At 44.5% G+C, this 23,951-nt stretch overlaps 1 protein-coding gene across 2 annotated transcripts; it reads left to right on the forward strand.

Moving 5' to 3' along the window:
• Positions 1 to 253: 253 nt before the first annotated feature.
• On the forward strand, positions 254 to 22,376 carry LOC117584445 (protein Wnt-4). 2 transcript variants are annotated; one of them, XM_034273361.1, is made up of 4 exons: positions 254 to 2,182; positions 20,932 to 21,430; positions 21,503 to 21,730; positions 21,801 to 22,376. In XM_034273361.1, the coding sequence occupies exons 1-4, from the start codon at positions 1,530 to 1,532 to the stop codon at positions 22,065 to 22,067; spliced, it is 1,647 nt and encodes a 548-aa protein (XP_034129252.1). In that variant the 5' UTR covers positions 254 to 1,529; the 3' UTR covers positions 22,068 to 22,376. The 2 variants fall into 2 exon arrangements, with proteins under 2 accessions (XP_034129252.1, XP_034129253.1); XM_034273362.1 differs by having other exon boundaries at positions 21,825 to 22,376.
• Positions 22,377 to 23,951: the final 1,575 nt, after the last annotated feature.

Raw genomic sequence — 23,951 nt, forward strand, 5'->3', positions numbered from 1 at the left:
CGTCATAATTAATGAAGTGTTGTCTATATATTGTGACGGCGATCAATTGGTGGCAGCGCCATAACTTGCAAGCAAGGGCTGCAAGCTTCCGCGGGCATATCCACTGGCACCCACTGGCTGTGCACGCATGCGCCAACCACGACCACGACGCTGTGCCTATCAGAACGGCCACAAAAAGCAGGCAACATCAGAACCAGCACCATCGGCAACGGCACCATCGGCAAACAGCAACGAATACTTCGGCACTGACGACGTTCCCCGATGATTCAGTCGAGTTTCGAGCGAGCTGATGGACGCACGTGTGCCGCGGTGGTTGAACAAGAAACTGAAACAGAAACAGAGACAAAAACTGAAAGCGAAATCGAAACTCCAGAAAACGAGTCCAGAATTCCGTGTGTAAAAGTGTGAAAAACTGTTTATATCCGGCAACCAGAAACTCAAACAAAGAGGAGTTTTGAATTGGGAAACACCCAAAGTGATTGAACCATTATCGTTGAGAGACCCAGGCGCGTCCTTGTCCACCAAGATCTTTCTGTGCGTGTATGGCTAGTGGCCGGCCGGCCGGCCCACAAGTGTAGATGCCAGGCGGTGTCTTTTTATGTGCATCGGAAAACCCTTAAGCTACTTAGATGGATGGATCGGTGTGAGGAGGCGGTGGCGACGACTGCGACGGCGTCGGTGGCGGTAACTGCAACCACGACGCTTCTTTTCAAACGGGTTTTCGATACGCCCGATCCGATCACTGGGCAGGGGCCAAATCGAACGCCTGCGTGTGGCGCGGCCTTTTGATGTTCCCTATTTGATCAGCGAATGAAGCAAGCAAGAGCCTCTGGCTAAACGTTTTCCAGAAAGCCAAAAACAAAAAAAACTAAACGAAACCACAAGGAAAACTCAGACACAAACGCACATCACAGCCACATTCACATCGCTTAAATAAATAAAACATCTTTTGCCGTTTGAAGTGCCAATGTGAAAATAATTCCAACGAGAATCAGTACAGAAAGGAGAGCTCCCAGCGTCGGCAAAGGAAACAAAAATGTAGGAGCGAGAAAAAAGAAACAAAACCAAGTGGAAATCAAACGAAAAGTATTACGAAGTCCAAAATAAGTTTATGAACAAAAGCAAAAACGAAAGCAAAATTCATTCAATTATCAAATACATAATCTCAATTATCAAACGCATTTCGGCATAGGGAAATCGAAAATATAAATATAAAAATAGAATTTTAAACAATTTTTATACCACAATTTTATTACCCAGTTTTCTATTACACGAACAACCGAACTAAATCCGAATATTGACTATAAAGGAATACACATTTAATGAGATAGTAATCTAGAATTTAGTAATTTATTAACTACACAACAAGAAAGTACTTACCACATAGCATTCACGACATCAATTAAACAAAATATCAAACGACAAACACGCCAAAAAGTAGACTATAGCAAACGCATTTAGCAAATCAACAATCACCAATAACAAAACAACAATACACACCAATAAAAATAGCAAACAAACCAGTGAAAATGCCATCAACAGCGAATATCTTTGTGGTGCTTATCCTCTGTCGCCTGGGCCTCTGCCAGGTGCGGAGTGAGGATCAGCTGCTCTTGGCCAATGGCAACCTGGACAGCAGCTCTAATCTGGGACAGCACAGCCAGCACCAGCACCAGCATCAGCATCAGCACCACCAGAGCAGTGGCTTGAACATGAACCACAACAGCACATTGCTGAACACCCTGATGGGTGGTGGTGGTGCTGCAGGTGGTGGCGGCCTGGGCGTAGGATCGGGCTCTGGCGGAGGTGCCCTGATCAATCAGTTGGGTGGACTAGCAGGCCTCGGCAGCAGTACATCGAGTGCTCCCTCCGTGGCGACAGGTGGCGGAGGCGGCGGAGGCGGCGGAGGTATTTCTCCCTGGCATGCAGGAGGAGCGCTACCAGGAGGAGTGCCAGCGCATGGAGGTGGTGGACACCCACATGGACATGCCCTGGCTGGACTGGCAAACCTTGGCATCATTGTGCCCGGAAGCAAAGGATTGCCCGCCAATCTGGGATACGGCGGAACAATGCTCAACGCAGGAGTGCCAGGTGGAGTGGGCGGCATTGGAGGCATGCTGGGAGGCGCTGGGATGATTGGAGTTGCCTCCAGCAACGGCATGGACATGCAGAGCCTGTACAAGTGAGTCAGAACACAGTTATTCCGCATCAGCATCTTAATTGAACAGAAACCTTATCAATTGATGAAGATCTTTCACTCAGCCATCAAATTGTTTTGTCCTACGACCATCCATGTGTGCAGAGCGAACATTTTATGGGCGTTCTGTTTTTTATGGCATACTCGTATTCTCCTCCCCAACTCGCAATTTTTCTGTTCAATTTGTAGAGCCTATGGGGCCCAATGGACAGAAATCAACGCACACAATTATTATCTTTGACTGCAATTATTAAAACTTGGCTACATGTTCCATTATTAACCCACGAACTGAACTTTGGTTTGCTTGAATCTCAAATGGCTCGACCTCGCTGAACTTTGATAACATAAAAATTAAGAAATTATTCGGTTCTGACCGTTGGTAATTAGGTGAGTTTAAGGGCGCTCTCTGAGGGCGTTTAGCAATTAAAATTATTACATGTAGATTGAAGCAAAATTTGAGCTTGATTAGAACTTGGAAGATTCTTGGGCAACATCTCATTTTATTTTTAGTAATTATTTAAGTGGCTTTCTCCAGATTTCTCCTCCATGAAATATAATATTTACATTTCAATTTCTATTCACAATCCCTACAAATTGTCCACTTATTGAGCTGTCATCATTCCGAAAACTCTTTTGGTGCTGAGCTTTTCTCTCGAATCTGACGAGATTTGATTTCATTTCCGGATATCTCTGCTCTGTTGCTATGGCTTTGGCTGCCAAGTCAAATAAATAAATATCACTCGAAATATGCAACAGTCGGCAGCAGACAGACAGAAAGACAATCGAATGGGCCACACTGTCCTCTTGCAGGCCTCTTGGACTTTTGCTAAAGTCTGCTGACAAATGCAACCTCCATCCAAACACAGACAATGGTCCGTAGCAGACTGTTGGGGTGGGGGGGTTAAACAATAAAGTAATATTATTTATATTTGTTTTTGTTGCTCAGTTGCTTTATTTTGCGGCTGTCAGCCAAAAAAGGAAGCCCGCTAATGGGAAGGCGGGGAGATGGCTGTAGAGACGGGTTTGGGGTATGACCATGGATTGCCGCTCGTCTGTGGTGCATGCAGCGGATTTGGTGGGGAGGTTGCCTGTTGTCAAAATGCTGCTAGCCGCCTTTTTTATGATTATTAGCAGATGGGAACAGCGTCAGACTGGGGGATAGACCGACAACTGCCTGTGGTGGCAGAGCGTAAATTTTACTTACACCTCACCATTAATTTGCGCACTGACATGGGGAACACCAGCACAGGGAGTTGAGTGCAGGCAGCAGTGACTACCGGTTATTATTTGTCATTACAAAACCACCCAACAGCATGTAACGAGGGGTTTGAATTGCTGTGGTGACGATGCTACCCTGGAATGAATTATTTTCACCAATTTCAGGAAACTTTGAAGCATCAAATTGTTATTAGAATGAACTTTCCACGAGGTTGATGTTGAATTAGAAGATACACTCATCTGGCTAGGGGCTCACACTTGATCTCAGCCATAATACCCCCTCCTAGAGTATCAAACTGGGTAGAACCCATATCCATAATATCCCCGCTGGAGCATTGTGTAGTGCGTTCCCATTTGCATTCTTTTTTTGTTACACAAAACTTCAGGAGTACTTCAGGTAGCAAGTGGGGGTAGAAAGTGTTTTTGCCTTTCCTTCTTTTTACTAGTGTAATTTATTTATTTCTTTGCTCCACGCCGCATGCATTGACCCAACGGGCTAGACAACAGAAATCGATAGACCAGGGGGCAACCATTAAAGAGCGCTACCATCTACCATGAACATCCATGAAGTCTATGTAGTTCCGTGTGATTGAGAGGGGAAAAGTGATTGGGGGACACAGCTGGGTTCAGTCAGTGTCCATTTGAGACCTGCTTGATTACAATTAATCGGCTTATTTGAGGAAGACATCGTCGTTTGCTTGCCATTTGCCTGCCTGCCTGATGGGATGCGTGAGTGTGGGTCTCAACTCGCTGTCTTTACATGCCCGATCCCCTGAAGTGGCTTGCGGCATACGGCACCTGCAGTGGCAGTGCAAAGTGCGATTTTATTGATTCGAAATGTCAGCACACATCGCAAAAGTCAAATCAAACACAACACTCAAATGTTACACAAGATCTGACGAAACATGTGAGGGCTTTGAAGATGGATGGCCATTTGCTGTGCCATATTTTTGGAGTTAATATAATTGCAGATTCGTGAGATCAATTTGTAGCGTTAATAATCCTAATGAATGCTACGGAAAGTGCAACAATTGAATGGTTTTTATGGCATGTGAAAAGCATCCATTATGCCTTTAACTTTGTACAAAGTTATCCCAAATGGCATTAACCAATTAACCCTTCAATCAAAGCTTGAATCAATGGCAGCCCCTTCTCCATTAAGACCACTACTTAGACACTTCAACACCTGTCAAAAAGCAAATCACATCAGTATTCAAATCCGAAAAACCCTTCAACGACATTAACAACTCAAATCTACCCGAACAAATCGCGGAGACTCGATCACTGGCAGGAGGACAGGCCTGACTGACGCCTGTTTATACAATCAATATGCACAAAATGCTGATTAGGGGATGTAATGAACATTTAATAATTGCCGTCAGGGGGCACTCGATAATGAAGTTACTCCAAGTTCCCTTTTTGAAAGGCAAGGCAGGGAGGGGAACTCTTTTCAGTCGCAATTAATCTCCGATGTCGGGGTTGCACTGGCGATTCAGTGAGTAATCTAAGAACCAGAAATCCCAAAATCAAGAGACGAGCCCAAAAATCAAATAGAAACACAAACCGTATAGACGATGATGGCTGTCGATGGAAGGGGGGAGCTGAGATTCACGGGGTTGGTTTCAATTTCAGCATTTTGACAGACCAGACCAGACCAGAGCCCAGACCAAACCCAAAAGCAAAAGCAAAAGCAAAAGGCAAATAATGTAATAATGTTTGACAGTCTCCCGGTAGCTGTCTCTCTATCTCCCCCTGTCCTTCTGTCCGTCTGTCCCACTCTATGACGTCTGTTGTTTTGTTTAACAGACATTTATGACATTATACGGCGCAAAATTATGTTGTTACAGGGTAACAGAAGCCAACCCCAGCAGGAACAGACCAAAAACCAGACCCCGAAACTCCCCTTTGTCCTGCCGTGATTTCATTCGCTTTACAAGCGGCAAATCTGTTTAATTGTGCATAAGACAACGATGTCCCTGGTTCCCCCTTCTCCCTGCCTGCTTCTCACAAAAGTTAAATATTTGTCAAGGAGTAATTAAAACTTACTTACCGTTTCCTTGGCCACCGCTGATTCCCTTCGAGATCCTTCGGCTTTCATGTTCTGCTCATAACTATGAGTGTAAGTTGCTCCATTGCTCCATTGTTGTTTGGATAAAAACTTTCTGGCTCTACGACATTGTCTATATCATCTCTCACTCTCTTGCGGTAGTGTCTGGAGATGGAGTTAAAGTTGATGTTGAAGTTCCTTCTGCAGCCCTGGCGGAAGCATAAAAATGTTAATTTCCACAACAGAAGAAAAGCTTTTGTCGCTGCTTTTGTTGGCCGCAAATTATGGTCGAGGGTCCAGGCCCAGTGGGCTTGCCTCTTGGCTTATTTGGGATCCTGAGAGGGTAGCAGCAGAATTGACGATAACGATTATGTGCAAAGTTTTGTTCTTTATTCTCTCCGCAAAATTAAAAATATCCAGGGAAAATCCTGGATCCCTTTAAACTGCAGTCGGCAACGCCATGTGGCACCAAACGCCCAAAATTTATTTGTCTCAATACGACGACAAGACGACACGAAGACAATGAAAACGTCGACAGTTCTGATGTTGGAATACAAATCAGAATCAGAATCCAAATCAGAGGCTGAGGAACAGCAGCTGGACGACTTCTGAACCTGCCGGCTGCCCCTTTGTGCAAAAATATAATGAAATTACAGGCACAAAGTTGTTCCCTTTCTTGTAATACTCGTACTCAGTGTGCTGGCATTTCCTAGATTTCATTTTTCATTGATGGTAATGTGTTGTAGGGGGTTTTTGAGGAAACTTGCGACTCACGTAATAACACTTAATGAAAGATATTCTCTGCACTCAAACTGATTCAATCTAGAGCTAATATTTCATCCCATTTCAATGGTAGTTGGTTAAAGATGCACACAAATGATTATTTTGGATATTAATTCCAAGATTCTTCCTCCTTGCCACAGCATCTTCCGCTCGAATCTGCCTTTTCGTACATTTCTCTTCTAGTGGCTTTCCTGCCAGCAATTTGCTGCCATTTGCCATTTGAACTTTTTAATTTTGTCGTTTTTGATGGCTGCGTTTTATGAGGCCGTTGTCTCTCAACTTGAATTTTGTTCTACATCTCCAACTCCTGCTGGGATTTCCGTTGCTGTGGTTTTTTGTCTCTTAATGATAAACTGGGGTTCAGTTTTCTTCGTTTTTCTGTATTTTATATTTTTTCCCCGAGTAAGTTTTCCCCCATTTTGGTAAATTCCTTTATGCCGAATGTCCTTTTGTTGAATTTGAATGGAGAGTCCGAGGAGCGGGGGAAAAGCTAAAGCTGCGCCATAAAAGTTTAAACAAAAAGCAGCTGGAAGACGGAAAACGGAGCACAAAGCAGAGGATCAGAGTCATAAATTGGCCCATGATGAAACCCAATAAAAATGCCAGCACAGAAAAGGCTGACGATGATGAACCACTGATGGGACGGAGAAGCGGAAAACTGCAGTACGTCTACAGGAGGGTTGCAGCCCCGAACCGAACAATGGAACTGATAGAGAGCCGCTGGAGGAGCGTTCCCATGACATAAAAATGCATTTTCATGTAATCGACGAAAAGTGCGTAAAAGGAAAACCCAAATGAGTTAAACAAATCGGGCGGCTCTCCGATGTTGAATGCCTCTGGGAAGCAATTCAAGCGTGAAGCCTAAAATCAAACAACAAAACAAATTTTTAAAGGTGTAAAAAGTAAGACAAACTCTGGCAGAGGATCCCAAGATGCAGCCACACAGATGCAGATGCTGAGATGCACAGATACACAGATACAGATGGAGTACGAGATGGCTGCCAAGTGCAAGATGCGGCTGCCACTTCTTCAATCTTTTTCTGCCTTTGCTTTTTTCTTGGAGTTTTGCCGTGTTTTGGTCGTGTGTCTAAAAGCGTGATGGCTTTTCGAGTTCCCTTTGATCTTATATGTATTCCTCTTCTCTATCTGTATCTCTAGCTATCTCTCTCTATCGCTCTCTCTCACTCTATCTCTCTTTGGGTCGTCCAAAGTTTTGTCTGTTTGGCAGCGCATTGAGGAAGTTGCATCAAAGACAAACAACACAAATTTCTCCACACACAACTCCCGCACACACACACCACACACACATCCCACATCTACTCTACGTTGAGACCTTGAAGTTTTGTGGACCTTGAGGCACGCACCACACACATCAAAGCGAGAGGGAGATCAAAGAGGGGCAGGCTAAGCGTTTGCCACACGCAGTTGGCGACTCAACTCGACTCGACTCCAAATTGCAGTCAAAGTCCCCCCATTCAGACAAATACTCGTACATCCTGCTTAAACGGTTTAACCCAGAAAATCTTGACGTTTTTATCTAACCCATTTTGGGATAGCTTCACTTTAAGATGGTGTTTGGCATCAATGCGTTTTATTCATGGATAAATATGTAAGTACAGATTTATGTACCATAAGATTTAATATTTATCTGTAAGGGCAAGGTAAATAATTGATTTCTTAACGATATCGAAGGGGTTCAAAGTATTTAAGTCTGCAGTTCACTTTGTATTCCCCATTTATTTATAGACATTTTTAAGGGTATATAACTCTCTGCCTTCTAGAGCCAGTCTTATCTTTCCGTATCGTATCTTGTCATTGTTCGATTGTCACCGAAAGATGTTGCTGGCAACATGACCATGCCCACCCTTGGCCGCCTTTCTCCCGCGGCAGAATGTTGCCTAGATGGCGGCAGCCCATGCAGTTTTTCCGTGGGGGGTCGGAGTCTGGAGGGGGAAGCCTGGTCTAAGCTTTGATGTTGCGCCTGTTGCGGTTGCTGTTGACATAAATGGAGTTTTGGATGGCTGCTGCGGATAGCTGGATGGCTGGATTGTTGGATTGCTGCCTGGGCCTAGGATCAGTTGGCTTTGACTCCGTTGGGTTGGCTTTGAGGGGAAGGCAGAGGCCGGTGGCTGGTGGCTGGTGGCCCGTTGTCACGGCTCGGCACTCACTTTGCGGTACTTTAAGAGGCCCGGCACATAATTTGCGCAAATTAGCGACAAGAGTCATGGCATGCCGTCAAACATCGTCGACGGGGCCTTTAAACCTAATTGATGCTTAGGCCGTGGCCTAATGGTTTTAAGTCAGTTCTCTTCACTTGGCTTTTATTTGCTTTCATCTCTCTCTCTCTCTCTCTCTATCTGAGCGGGGGCTGGGGACAGGCGGATGGTGGTGGTGCTTCAAAGGTGTGACCAAGATGCTGGCGATAATGCCGCACTTGTTGTCAAGTCCCCTCGTGCTCCTCCTCAAGCGTTACACTCGACTGCATGCAGTGGGGAGTAGGTGTTAATGTGCATTTCTTTTATACTCTACCGCATTGATACTCTGGGGCGTGGCACTATTCAGTGGCTCAGATCGATATAAATTGGCAATTTGACCCTGAAAAGGCAGACCGACAGCAAATGCGACAACACTGGCGGCGACACCAAAGTAGCTCTAAATATCTCAACAGCATCCCACAATCCATTCCCCCAACCAGTGTCAACCCAATCAGACGATGGAAAACAGTTATGGAAATGAGCAACTAAAGCTGTGTAAGAGCAGGAGTCCAAAGAAGCCGCCAATAATGACGACAACGACTGAGACATCGGCCAAAAAAAAACAACATGTTTGTTTGGTATTTTAATTCAATTTGTGCGTCGCGTCGAGTTGAGGGATAAAATGAATGGAAATGGATATGAGCGTGGCTTCTGTGGGAAAAGCAAAGGAAGTGTGCAATAGATGGGGTAGCAAAGGTTAATCTTGGAGCAGGAGATGTTTAGGGAATTAATGAGATTACATAAGAAAAGAAGACCGCGGCTTGAAGCTACTTTTAATTAACATCGATATGGAGACGCTACTGAAAATGTTGAGGATAAATAAGGGAATCCATACTAAACTACATTTTAAACTAATCAAACAATTTCTGCAACTGATATTTTCAGTATTTGTAATAAGAAGCTTCAAATGTTTTTATAAATGAACCCAAAATCCCACCCTCTGCACCCAGTCACCACTCACACCCCACAAGAAGTGCTCTCATTAGATGGTATCACTTTCCCTATCCACAAATCACTAAATCGCGCCACCCACTTGACATCTCAAGATTTTCGAGATCATTTCTAAGAACATAAATATACACTTGACAAAGCGCTGTGTGATCTCCACAGCGATGGGCTGCCTGCCACATACAGATCTTCTACCCCACACACTTGCAGCAGCCTCCCCCCTGAGTTTCACTTTGCACAAGCGAAATTCAAGAGCAAAACTATCTGTGGCAAGGGAGAGCAGAAGAGAGGATGGACCTTGGAGGCAAAGGCAAAGTCAAAGAAAATGCCACAGACCGAGTAGACCGAGTTTTTCCCCATGTTCCCCATTCGCTGATTGACAAATGCAGCGCGCTGTCGGGTGTCGGATAAAGAGAGAGAGGAGTGAGCGAGTGAGCAACAGAGCGATCCGATGGATCGGAGCGTTGATGGATGGACAGGAACACGGACGGGTCGTTTACCGTAAATGTCTGCGCCTACCCCCGCTACCCCATCACCCACCCCTCCCTTTCCATCGCAGGGAAAGCGAATCGTGGCCCAAATTAAATGAAATTAACACGCGTTTAATGTCAAGCAAGGGGAAACTCACCTGCCACCCGCATGGCGTACCATTTCCCTCCTTCTGCTCCCTCGATCCAGCCAATTGTTTGCTTAATGACGTTCATGTGTCTCTTTTGTCTATCTGTGTGTGTATCCACTGTAAGTGTGTGTGTGTGTCTTGTGTCATTTGTCGGCGAGTGGAGCGCGCACGCTCAGCTGTCATAAAACGATTTGATTAAAGCGATTTTGCCGCCGCCTTCGAGGCTCAGAGGAGTCTCGACTGCCAATCGGAGACCACAGCGAGATACAGGGAACAGGGGGGAAGTCGAACAGCTGGAATGGGTTCATGGTGCTGGGAACTTGGAGTTTGCATGCCCTCCCTACCGCTCTGACCGCCTGCGGATTCCCTCTGTTTTCCAATTAAAACGCAGTCGGAGGCAGCGTGCACCGTGCAGAGTCCTGTGTCGCCTCTAGCAATGCGCTAACATTTATTTTCGGAAATCGAAAAAAATACGAAAGGGGCACAAACGGAATCGGAGAAGGAGCATGGAGCATGGAGCCCCAGTAGGGAGCCAGACGTAGAGCACAGGAGCCAGAGTTCAGAGGAGAGGCACAGAAAGTGAGAGTTAGCTGTGGGAGATACAGAATATGGGAGGCCAACGAATTGGGAATGCACTTTTCCGGCAGTCTGTATCGAATAGTAAGCAAAGAATTGTAGCTGGAGGATCTCTTGAACCAATTCAAAGACTTCTAAGAAACTAGCTAAAAGATCTCCGTCTCCAACTAATTAGGTTGTAATTTCAATAGGATTAAGTAACACAGATTCAGATGAATTATTCCTACGAAAACATTCAGTGGCTCCACCCTTGGGGAAAGGGTATCCGTACCCGGTCGAAAAAAAGCAAAAAGTGAAAGTGGCAAAACGGCGGCGGCACAAATTCTTTGTAATTAGTATTAAAATGTTTTCCGCCACATTTTCACTTGATTCTCTGGCAGTGCGAGGCAGTGGCAGTGTATCGGGGCAGGGGCAGGGCACAGTCAGTAGTCAGGCAGGCAGTCAGTCAGGCCTCAGTGCTCATTCAGATGCAGATGCAGTCAAGCAGCCAGCCAGTTAGTCAGTTAGTCAGTCAGTCAATTTGTCTATGTGCCCTGAGGGCGCTTTACCCTGTATGCCAATGTATTCCTGTCTCTGGTATGGGATGTGGCATGGGTATGGGTCTGGTTCTGGTTCTGGTTCTGGGGCGGCCCTGCTGCCACTGCATCGCGCATGATTGAAGGCAACATGTGTTTCGGAAATTATGCAAAATTGCCTTCTGACTGTGTTTCTGGCCAGCAGCAAAAAGCAGCGGCAGATGCCAATGAATCGGACTGCATTGAAGGCTTTGCTTCCCCCTTCCCATCCCCATCCTGTTGCTGCTGTGGCTGCTCTTCCCATCCATTCATCGGCTTGTCAAACTCTGCCGCACTGTTGCATATTTCGCCTCTCATTATCATTTGCTTAGTGGCTGAGGCGCAGTTCATTTCAAAAACGATTAATAATGCTTAAGCGCATCTTGGCGTTGACAGGCCGCTGGCGGAAAATGCGACACAAAATAGCCAGAAAAGCAGGCAAATTGTGTGGTCACGCAGCAACAGTTTGTCCCCCCAAAAGCGCTCGAGGAACATTTTCGGTTTTCATCTGAAATTTTCCGGCTATGTTTGGCCATTTGTTTGGCTTACATTTGTGCCGAGTTCGAGTGGGAATGGGACAGGCCAGGTCAGGAAGTTGTCAACAGATTGGGCATGAAATTAGTTTTGATATTTGTTTAGCCATGTCTTTAGAAAATCTCTCGATGCAGTGCCCCCAAAGTGCGACAGAAGACTAAAAAACAGATGAAAGATGATCAATAATTTATTATTAACCAGATCATAATCGCTCGCTTGACTTCTTTGGCAATAGATCAGAGTCCCATCACTGTTTTCAAATGCATTTTGAATTTGTTTTGGAATCTCTGCATTTCCCTTGATTTGTGGCTGAAGTTTTGTATAATCCCATTGTTTATGCCATTAACTTTTGTGTGTAGTTTGTGTGGAATCAATATTCATTAACTGGAATGCTTCATATCCATGAAGTTCTGAGCTCTCACTCGATTAATTGGCCAATAATTTGATTTGTAAACTCTGCAAGCCAAACAATGCCAGCCACAAGATACATTAAGGGAACGATCTATGCATCTGTTGCCTCTGGCCTTTGGGTCTGCAGCCGTCTCTGTACCAACATGAACTTGTTCTATCACCTCCAGAGCAGCAGCAGCAGCAGCAGCAGCAATATGTATCGCAACGAGTATTACGAGTATTTGTATCTACAGCAAGTGAACTCTACTGATTGAATGCTTTTCTGGCAGCAGTTGATTTGTTTAGAAAATAAAGCACAGCACAGGCCTTTCTATGCCATGAATGTAAATGGCTATACTATATTGTGTGTACTTGTACATATGTATCTGTATCTATGCCTAGTTGCTGCTGGTTTGCTGCTGCTGCTGCTGCTGCTGCTGCTGCTGTTGGTTGTGGTATCTTTTTGTGTATATGGCGCCAACTTGGCCTCGTTTTTGTGGGGCGGGATTTTTCTTAATTAGCACTCAATGAACAACTTGAAGAGCTGAACAAAAAAGAGAGTACGTTTATGAGTTAGAATTGTTTATACGACTAGGATGTTCCCTGCAATTGGGAAGCTGTCTGAAAACCACACTAGAAAAATTGGGAAGTAGCTGGAAGTAGTACTGAAATTATTTATGTATTATAGCTGTAGAACTCATCCCACAGCCCAAAGCTTTTATCAGACAATTACTGGGTATTCAAACAGTCGATTCATAATCCCTCACTCTCTCTCACAAAATATACTCCACCTCCAAGGCCATTTATGAGCTGAGATGACTGTTGGCCATCGCGAGGGTTGCTTGTAAAAATCTTATGAGCTCTACGTGACCGTCCATTAATACATCATTGCGGCAATGTTAGCTACGGTGCTTTAGCTTTTCCGCCCCATACGGCTGCCAGTGTGTGTGTGTGTGTGGGGTTTCCTTCCGCAAATGAGGAAAATGAGTTGATGATGGTGTGTGGAAAGTGAAGTTCTCATCACAGTTCTGCCGCCTGTTCGGGGTGTGATATCAGGATCGCTCTTTTTTCCCTTTTTGGTGTCATAAAAACGCATTTTATGCGAAACGCATTTGAGTGGATCCCACAATTGACGGAGTCTGAGGCACTGGCTGTGGGTTTCTGGCTTTTGGGACAAAGACAACATGGGCTGTGAGTGGTGCGGGGGGTGTGGACTGTGGCCCGCCTCTTATCGGTTTATTCCCGTACGTTTCTCTTTTATGGGAAAGTAAATAAAATGTAAGCCGTAAGTCTCGCTCCCTCGCAAACTTTTAATGTTGATTGCGTTTCGCGTTGATGTTTAATTTTTATGCCAGTCTTTTATACATAGCTCTTCCCCAGTCTCCGTCCCATCCGCACATCTAAGCCAAAACGGAAAATTAATCATTAATAGCCAAGCTTAAACTTTGTTTCCCTGCTCGGTCGCCTTGGAGAAACACCAACAAAAAAAACTTGAAAAGAAAATTGCCAAGAAAATGAATTTAAATCTATTTGCCGCTGCTAAAATTTGATGGGAAAACTCTGCAGAATGAACAATTGCAGCCATTAAAATTAATTGACAAGCAAAAAATAATTAGAGGTAGGAAAGATAAGTCTGAGTTAATGTTATGACAATGCGGAAGCCAAAATCCATTTGAGTCTCTTCATTTTGGTAAGAATTGGAAGTCAATTTAAGTAATCGAATGGAAATGGCGCCCATAAATTAGTCAAAAACTCTTTCGAACAATTCTTTTCACATTCCAACGAAATGCCTGATAAATTTATACGCCCTCCCACCCAAAAGACAGGAAAAGCATGGCATCAATGGGCGTGGCAAAGACAACAGATCGCTGAAAAATACAGATGCTGAGATGCTGGCCGAGAAAATGAAAAGAAATGCAGACAAATTGCTGGAATGCCGTTGAAGCATACGCGGGAGCAAAATGCCAGAAACAGAAGCAACAGAGCCACAACATCATCTAATATTAGCTGGAAAATAGTTTGGCAATGTATTCCATAAGAAGAGGCACGGCCACGGGCACGAGCACGGCCAGCATGCAATGGGATGTTGCACGAACAGCAACAACAACAACAAGAAGCGGAAGCAGCCACAAAACTGAAAACTGAAAATCAGAAGCACTGCAAGATTGAGTGGCAGTGCATGGAGTTGAGTTTGATGGTTAGTGAAGCCAATTCCAGACAATGTGAGGCGGGATCGAAGATGATAAATGTCAAAAGGTACGAAGGTACATGTTGCTTTTGGGTGATTAATCGTGGAAAAAGGGGTTTGCCAATTGCTATATTAGAGTGAAGACTTTAATCGGAAACTATCCAAGAAGCCTTTCCTTTTCCCTTCCCAACATTGTCTAAATCCAAAAGTACCCAACATTAATACGATCCTCGATAAGCGGGTGCAACCAGAATATTTCCCATGACTATTCCTGTATCCAAGAACACACCCATGTTGTTGTGGCAGTGGCATGTGGCATAGTAGGCGTGTAAATTGGCGTGTCAAAAAACCAGTTGACTGCAAGCCTTTACAGCAGCCCAACCCTGAATATTATCAGCAATCTGTAGGCTCCTCTGGAGACATTGCTCTCAGCCTCAGTTTGCAGAATTTCTGTTGCAACAACTGCAAATCTATTAGAAGTTTATGCAAAGCAAATATTTGTATACAAAAATAAGGAAACTAATCAGAGGCTGCTGCTGATGCTGATGTTGCATTACAATTCAATTTTTATGCCACACAATGAAGCTGTCAAGTGCATGGGAAGCTGCATAGAACCTGCGGAAAGAACGGAGCTCAAGGAAATTATTGATGATGACGTAAACAGCGGGTGTCAGTGGCAGCTACAACGATTTCCATTGCAGCAACAACACTGTCCCAGCTGCAACACGCAGGTGGGGGCGTGGCAAAGGTAATGGCGTTAACTGCAGTCGGGCACGAAGCAGCCAGCAAGATGCCTCCGCTGGCGTGGCAAGGTGTGAAGTGTGGCCAGCTTCCGTCTAAATTTATATACATACAGATATGCGTGTCCGTGGCTGTGTGTTGGTGCGTGAGTGTGGCCCTATGTGAGGGTTGCAAGCGAAATGTGTCGTAAAGATTTTTATTGCATTTTTATGGCGCACACGCAGCATCAGCAACAGCAGCATTAGGAGTAGCAGCAGCAGCAGCAGCAACATCCTCCGCTGGAACCAGCAACATGGCATTTTTGGTTGGCTTCTGCTGCTTAATGATAAACTTTAACGTTGCTTTTGCATTTTCCGATTCCCTTGTTTGCCACAGAAATCATTTTTGAGTAAATAAACGGACAGACGGCTGCAACCACAGCAGCAGCAGCAGCAGCACAATGAGTAGGAACCTTCATAGGAGCAGCAGCAGCAGCATCATTTACAGCAATGTGAGCTAAGTAAGCCGTAAAAATGCTTTCAATATGAAAATATCCACAGCTACACAGAGAGAAAAGATAGGGGGTTTCTTGTGGATTTATTGGAGGGGAAATTCACAATCATCAATCAATAATCTCTGAAATCTCTTTCAAAATATGGAAACTTAACTTTATTTTTGCAAGTGCACATTCATAGAGCATTAGAGAATAAAGCAAGTGGCTTAGCGACCCTCGCCACCGCCTGGGTGGTCATAAATTGATTGCTTCTCTGCCTCTGCCTTTGCAGCTGCCTCTGCCACTGCCACTGCCACTGCCGTTGCTACTGCGCAGTTGTTGTTGCTGGCTCCATCTCCATTTCCATCCGATGATGTTGTTGCTTTTAATCATTTGCCACAAACTTTTATTAAAAATCCAAAAAGTAGCGACGTCATTTTATTGTCTACTTACTGCCCAAATCCAAAATCCCATGCACAAATTTTATGAGCCAACCCATAAAAATGCCTTTTACCGTTCTTCGTTTTCGTTTTCGGATTTATACCCTTGCTGGAGAGAGGGTGTTACTAATTTGGAGAGAGGAAGGAGCTACAATCTCATAAATTATAAAGCGAAACATTCTTGATCGGATGAAGAAGGAGATTCGGGTGAAGTGAAGAATTGCAATTCCTTCCGTTGAGATTTAGATTAATGAAAGAATTCCGTTGGAGTACGATAAGCTTTATCCAATCTGCAAGCGTATATACAATTCGGTTTGTTGACTTCTTCCTGCTTGAATTTTGTTTGTTGTTTCTTTTTTTTTGTTTTGGTGTTTCTGCCAAACTCTCATGGGGCACATTTGTTGTTGTTGCTACTGCTGCTGGTTTTGCCACTGCAAAACCCCACAGAGAGGGCAGCCGACAACGGGGGCGACAATGTTTACGGTTACAACTGTTTTTGCTGCTGCCTCCGCCGCTGCCGCTGCCGCTGCCTCTACCGCTGCTGCTTCTGTTGGATGATGCCAAAATTGATGACCATAATCTTCAGGGCGGCCACCAGAAACAGAAACTGCTGCGTGAAGGGGTCTGCTGCTGCCGTTGCCGCTTCTGTTGCCGCTGCTGAAGGGAAGGAGCACGGCAAAGGATGCGCTTTTTATGATGAAGCGACGTTGCAGCAGTGAGAAAACAACCACCGACTGTTGTTGCTGCCACCACCACCCACTTGGATATTGCTCCTCTCTCTATCCCCCCTTGCGCGGAACATTATTCATGAGGGGGCTGGGTGGGTGGCGGTGTTGGCGGAAGCCGGAGCGGAAGCATATTTTATGTTTTAACGCTGTCGAAATTGGGCAGCAACAACAGCATACAGCCCATACATCAGCATTTAGACTCCCCTCTCATCCCACATCCCTCATCCAGCGAGCAATTTATAGGAGGCGGCGGCAGCGGTGGTGTTGGGGGTGCGAGTGACTGGGGGGAGCGGACGTATGTCTTGTGGTTTTAACGCTTGCAATTTTGTTGTCGACTCTTTTTTTCGCCTGTCACAGCAATTGTTGCTGTTTTTACCGCTTTGGCGACGCTTTGGGCTGCTCCCCTCTGCTCTGCAGTTTTTACCGCTTATATTGCCGCTAACGCTGTTCATTCCCATGTTCCTCCCGCCGCTGCTTGTTTTTATCACCTCGCCTACTGCTTTACCGACGCTTGCAATTTAGCGACTTAAGCGCGTATTTACAGCGCATTGCGGAGTGTGTTTCGTGTCCCATAAAACAAATGAATAAATAAGCTGACAGGTGCAGTAAGAGCCGCAGAGAGACGGCGAGACAGACAGATATTCGGACAGACGCTGCAAATGACAAAAGGTGGACAAACTGGAGGGAAAGGAGACGACACTGTTAAGCTCTCTTAAGCCAAACAAATGGGAGCACATGAATTATCGAAGATGAGCGAAAGAGTTATGGAAGCAGCCGCAGGCAGAGTTAAAAATCGTATGCAAAGATTTACAAATGGAAACTGTGGTTCCGTTCCACTAAACATTTTGGCAATCAGATAAATATTACAGACAGATTGTGGAATAGTTTTATCTACTGTTCCTATACGTTTCTTTAGAAACAGCAAAATCTAATCAAAAAACATATTCCGGGAGACAACTGACATTAAAATCAAGAGATTTGAGTATTCTTAGAATATTCATGGGGCAAATCAACACACAAATGATCTCCACTATTAACGATTATTTGTATGTATTTATGTATGCGTATTTCGTATATACATATAGAGAGACTGCTCTGCTGCTTTCATGACAGCAAATTGCCCAAAGAGCAAAACGCCTCATTGCCCCCATTGTTTTCAGACAAGCGAGAAGCCCAGAGCCTTCTATTCCACTGCCTCCGCCTCTGCCTCATTTGGCTGCCATCAATTAAGGCAAATCGAGCGAGTCGCGTTTTGCTTAAGTTCATCAATTTCTCTCCCTCCAAAAGAGCCACAGATTTACACTCTACAAAGCTTGGGATCTTAAGATCCAAAGATTTTCCCTCCCAAGCATCTTGGCAGCCAAATATCCAACGATTTTCCCATTGCCTCTGTGGCCCAAGAGTCCGATTGGGTTTCAATATTCGCAAGGGGCACTTCTCCACGTACTTCTGCAGCGATCGCTTGACCAAATGCACTCGATTGGGGCGTCTTGGGGCTTTTCGTAAATTATGTGACAGCTACGCCAAAAGCAAACAAAACCAAACCAAAATAAACCAACCAACCAACAAACAAATAAACAATTAGTTGTGCCACCAGAGAAGAATGAAGAATGGGAACAGACATCTAGATGATTATGACGATGACGATGGGAGTCGAGTCGAGTCGAGTAGAGGCGAGAACTGGGTAGCCCAGGGCAGCCCAGAGAAATATCTAGAATGGGGAACATAAATGGAGACTGTGGCTGGATAGTAAGAGTTTTCATTTCTTTTATTAATAAGAAATTGTGAAAGTTGCTGCATTTATGTTTTGGCAATAAAATGCAAATGGTAAAAAGTGCCATAAAGAGGCCCAGAGTCGAGGCACTCGATATGCTTATGCTGCTCTCCTCCCGCTCTGCTCGGAACGATTTTATGCGCCGCCCCTGGAATGATTTCAATTTTCGTCTTTTCCTCTTTGTATTTTCGAACTTCTGTTGCACATTTACTATGCTGTTTGCTGCATGCAACAGCAGCAGCAGCTAAAAACTCGAAAGTCCATAAAATGCTTTTGCCGCACATCACAAAGGGATGGGATTTATGCATGTGTGTGTTCATAGGTATACGCTCACGTGTGTGTGTGTGCGTTGAATATTTTACGTTTCTGAAAATTTGATGAGTCTCCACAAATGCACAGGGAAAGCAGAGACCAGAGAGCGGAGCGGAGAGGGAGCAGCACTCAAAGCAACTTTATCGCACGAGGAAAATGTCCATCAACACTTCTTTGTTTTATGGCGCTCTCTTTCTGCTTGCTGTCTCTCTCCCACAAAATAGGACTGTCTCATTCGCTCATGTTTGCTGGCACACATCCGTCCATTCATCTGTCTGTCTGTCTGTCTATCAATTTGTTGTTTGGCCCAACAGCAACTCTTCACAATTTGTTTTGCTTTGTGGCCATTTTAATAGCTTTCCTTTACTTTGTTTCTTCAAGATACAAATCTATATATAGACTGTGTGCAGTATATTTAGCTGGCGGCTAAGATTTGTGAAATTAAAGTGCATACAGGCAAAAGAGACTCATGGAAAGACCCCAACCTGATGTCTGGCTAATTGTTTTAGTCATTTTCCATGCGTTGCCCCTGCTCTTGCCAATTGTCTCTTGTCCATTGCTGCCCTGTAAACGTTTTGTCAAAAGGATTAACTCCACCCCAACTACCTTTGAGAGCTTTGGGGCTGTTACGCAGGTCTCTCTGGGCATGTAATGCCCAATGTTTTCAATGGCTAAGGCGACACACGTTATCCAAACTTGAAATGGGCAAAAGACCAAGAGGTGGGAGGAGGTAGGGCCCTAATGCGCTTTGCACTGCACTTGCCGTAACGACATCGCATGTGATAACAATACAAAGCTTACACGACGACTTACACGAGATTAATGTTTTGCCATCGAAGAACTTGATACTGACCCAAGAGCCACAGAGCAATAGGCATTCGACGGAGCAGATCATTGGAACATTCGACACATGTCAAGTGCAGTCAAAAGACGTTTCTTTTGGAATATATTTAGGGAATTCCAGCCAAAGATATTCCCACACTCCATGCCAATGTCTGATCATCCATTTCCAGGGCCACCCATGTTTAGTCGGAAATCGTAATCCCCTGACTAGTTTTCCGTCAATCGACAAATGATAATTTAATCAAGTCCGAAACTACGTCAAATAACGAAATAAAACAGCGGGAGCTAAATAGATACAACAAACTGGCCTATCCAGCTCCCATCCATTCCGATCGGAGGTGGATCCAAACAAATGTTTGCAAAAGCAAACAACTTGTAAACATTTCAAACATTCAATTAATTAATTAATGGCTAAAATGTGGCAAATCGGAGGCAAATATTATTAGCAGACGTTTGAGTGGCGAAAGTTTAAATCAAAATCGGAGGGAACCAATCGGAGGCGATCCAGAGTGGCGCATGAGGGGAGATACTACTACTAAGAGGTGGATGTGGGGATTTAAGATACGAGACATAGAGCAAGAGATGGGAGGGAGGGGGGCCTCGAGGCGAAGACGGAGACGGAGACGGAAATAGTCGGAGGAGAGAGAAAGAAAGAGGGAGATATGTATGCTGAGCTCGTTACTCATACGCCAATTTACGATGCACTTAAACTTTATGAGAATTTAAGATTTCCTGCAAATCAGCAGAGGAGAGTGTGCGCACCAGAGGGGCAGTGGGGGGGCAGAGTGATAACCGAAGCTGGACAGGAAATGTGAGGTGCAGCCTCGCGTCGGCATTTCAACACATGAAAAGCGCCTCATAACAAGCTCTCAAATAAAATAGAAATAGATGGAAATGAACTGAAAACGAATTATTTCCACTGAAACGAAACCAAACCCAAGCCCAAACCAATTCAAATGAAAAGATTCGGTTATTCCCAGAAGACTGCCTTGCTGATAAGATTGTTGTAACTAAAAAATCAAATAAAAGAGCTTTGAGCGGGTTTTTTTATCTCGGAGTGGAAATTAAAAGCAAAATGAAGTAAAAGGGAAGAGAACTGAAAATGAAAATTAAGAGAAATGAAAAACATTTAATAATCGCGCTTAGAGAAATCGATATCGTTTTATCGAACTACACTCTATCAAGGGCTGGCTGGTATGAAACTGATATGTAGTTCGAATAATGACATAATGGGACGCCACTGAGCGGGACAGAGCACTTTATTTATTTGAAATCTTATTATTCATTATTAATATTATTATCTTTCTTCCAGCGAACACTTTATTTCGGAGCACACGGTAATGGCTGTCTTCACGTCCCAGGGACAAGTGGGTGGACCCTGTCGCTATATGCCTGCCACGAGGCGGCAGAATCATCAGTGCCGCAAGGAGACGGGTCTGCCAGGCACCCTGAGCGAGGCTCGTCGTTTGGCTACCACCCACTGCGAGGATCAGTTCCGCTACGATCGCTGGAACTGTTCCATTGAGACGCGCGGCAAGCGGAACATCTTCAAGAAGTTGTACAAGGAGACGGCGTTCGTGCATGCCCTGACAGCGGCTGCCATGACGCACTCGATAGCCAGGGCTTGTGCCGAAGGCAGGATGACCAAGTGCAGCTGTGGACCGCGCAAGCAGAACCGAGTGGACCAGGACTTTCAGTGGGGCGGCTGCAACGACAATTTGAAGCATGGCAAGCGGGTGACGCGCAGCTTCCTCGATTTGCGTGGCGGCGATGGAGACGAAGTCAGTGAGATATTGCGACATGACTCTGAGGTAAGCAACTGCAATGTCAACTGCAATCAGCTAATTTGGATGCATTTAAATGGATTATTTTAAACTCCAAAGGTTGGCATTGAAGCCGTCTCCTCGCTAATGAAGGACAAATGCAAATGCCATGGCGTCTCCGGCTCCTGTTCGATGAAGACCTGCTGGAAGAAGATGGCCGATTTCAATGCCACGGCCACGCTGCTGCGACAGAAGTACAACCAGGCCATACGCAAGGCTCCCAATCAGCGGACCAAGCGCCAGATGCCCTCAAGTCGCATGAAAAAAACCAAACAGCGACGCAAGAAAGTGAGTTCCGCTCCCCAAGGGGCAGATCGCTGCTCTCTTGTAGCTACAGCTCCAAGTATAACCCATGTAGCCCTCTTATATGTATTCGAAACAGCCACAACAATCACAATATACGACACTGTACTATCTGGAGACCTCGCCCACCTACTGCTCGGTCACCAAGGATCGCCAGTGTCTGCATCCCGAGAACTGTTCGAATCTGTGCTGCGGCAGGGGCTACACCACGCAGGTCTTCAAGCAGGTGGAAAAGTGTCGCTGCCGCTTCAACAATGGACGCTGCTGCCAGCTGATTTGCGACTATTGCCAGCGATATGAGGATAAATACTTTTGTAAATAGGCAACTCCTCTGACTCCTCCTCTTACTCTGTCTGTCTCTTTTGCTACCCTCCTCCCTCCTCTCTTTCTCCCCTCGCTATCTCTTCCCCTTTGTGCTTTTTGAAAATGTAATTTGTAAAGTTGATTTCCATCAATGCTTGTAATTTTTTTCCATTCCTTACTAAGCAAAACTCAACAAAAATATTCACGAAATGATAAGCAAAATGAACGAAAATGATATGTAAAACGCGTGTTAAAGCGCACCAAAAAGTAGGCTCCACACCACACACACACCCACACACACATGCCCATGCAAATACATACTCACATACATGCATACATACATCTATCTCTTATTATATATATGTAAAATCCCCAATATAGTAACAAAAAAAATGTAAAAGTTAGCTCTACCGCCGCAAAAGAAAATCTCAAAAAAATGGCAAAAATTTCATTTTAGCGAAAAGGAAAATCCAAAAAAAAAATAATACACACACACTGACACACAAAGAACAACAACAACAACAAAAAAACAATGGAGATGCTAACAAACAAACACACACACAGACACACACAAACACACACACACTGCAACAAAAACGAGAGATGAATAAACAAAAGGATTTGGTCACCAGATCAGATCATTTTAATAAGTATTTAAACATACAAAACAAACCAAAAAAAAATCACAAAAAATGAAATGAAATAAAAAGTTTCACATAAAAATAAAAACTAGGTCCAGTCTTATCAAAGACATTTTTTAAGTCACTTGCAACCTGGGGGTTAATCCTGATTCTGCTCTTACCACTGGAGGCCAGGGTTTGAACATCGCGCTTACTTTTGAACCGAATCGGTTGAATCGGTTACGGCTATCGAATACTAAGGCGATATCGATATATATCTACAAACTAGATGTTGCGGAAGCATGTTGCTAATTTGATAATTTCATACATGTTGCCAAGACCATGTGGCTAAGAAAGTTTCCAAGCAAAGTAGCGAATTTATAAACTTCGGGTTACATTTTTTGCCGTTTTTTGGTGGCGCAATTTAAATATTAATCATTGGAAATGTTTTCCATTGTTATCTATGTATGGGCATTAAGACGCAAGTATGATATCAACAGCAGGAGGCAATTCTATGAATCCGAACAGTTCTTTGAAATTCTTAAGTAAATATTCAGACATTATCAAAACATTAATTTAAACAAATGTGAGTCAGCAGTTCGATTTCGATTGGACGACGTCGGCCCAGAAACAGAGAAAAGAAAGATATGCACACACATTTCGGCAATTAACGTATTCCTGTCATAAAAAAATGTCGATACATCCATTATTTTTGAGCAGTCGAGTCAATGACAAAATGGCAAACTCTTATCAACTTTCGGAGGGTTACATTGATCGCAGATATCAGTGTCACCAGTGTGTGTACTTCGTCCCACCTGCGGCAGTTTCAACAGCCTCAACCTCGGCAGAACCGAGGGGGACCAAGTCCCATGCCCAAGAAACAACAGCCACAACAGCGGCCCACAGCGATAAGTGTTGTTAGATAACTGGTTTCCATCGATTTGCCAAATTGAATGCTCACGATGTCCACGCGACATTGCCTAACACGAGACGGAAGACCTCAGACCTCAGACGTCAGACCTAGAGCCCTCACCCCGAAGCCCAGGTGTCAGGTTAAATCCTCATCGAGCTCTAACCAGAACAGCATTTTCCCATAAATTAACTTGTATATGTCTCATTTCGTGTTCCATTATTTGCCTGGAAGTCTAGCCATCTGTCCCACAGCCTGCCTGCCGCTAAACCACTGTGACATTGATATGCTTCTGTCAACATGGTTCGTGTTGCGAGCCCAAAAACTGTTGCATGTTCAGCATGACAATAGCAAAAGGACAATCTCTTCAAGA

This window comes from Drosophila guanche, unplaced genomic scaffold (assembly GCF_900245975.1).
Source record: "Drosophila guanche unplaced genomic scaffold, DGUA_6, whole genome shotgun sequence".
In the NCBI taxonomy this organism is placed as follows: domain Eukaryota; kingdom Metazoa; phylum Arthropoda; class Insecta; order Diptera; family Drosophilidae; genus Drosophila; species Drosophila guanche.

Coding starts and splice junctions, on each gene's coding strand:
- LOC117584445 (XM_034273361.1), top strand. CDS start 1,530: ATGCCATCAACAGCGAATATCTTTGTGGTGCTTATCCTCTGTCGCCTG. Junction 21,431..21,502: donor TATTGCGACATGACTCTGAG/GTAAGCAACTGC, acceptor TAAACTCCAAAG/GTTGGCATTGAAGCCGTCTC. Junction 21,731..21,800: donor CCAAACAGCGACGCAAGAAA/GTGAGTTCCGCT, acceptor TAACCCATGTAG/CCCTCTTATATGTATTCGAA.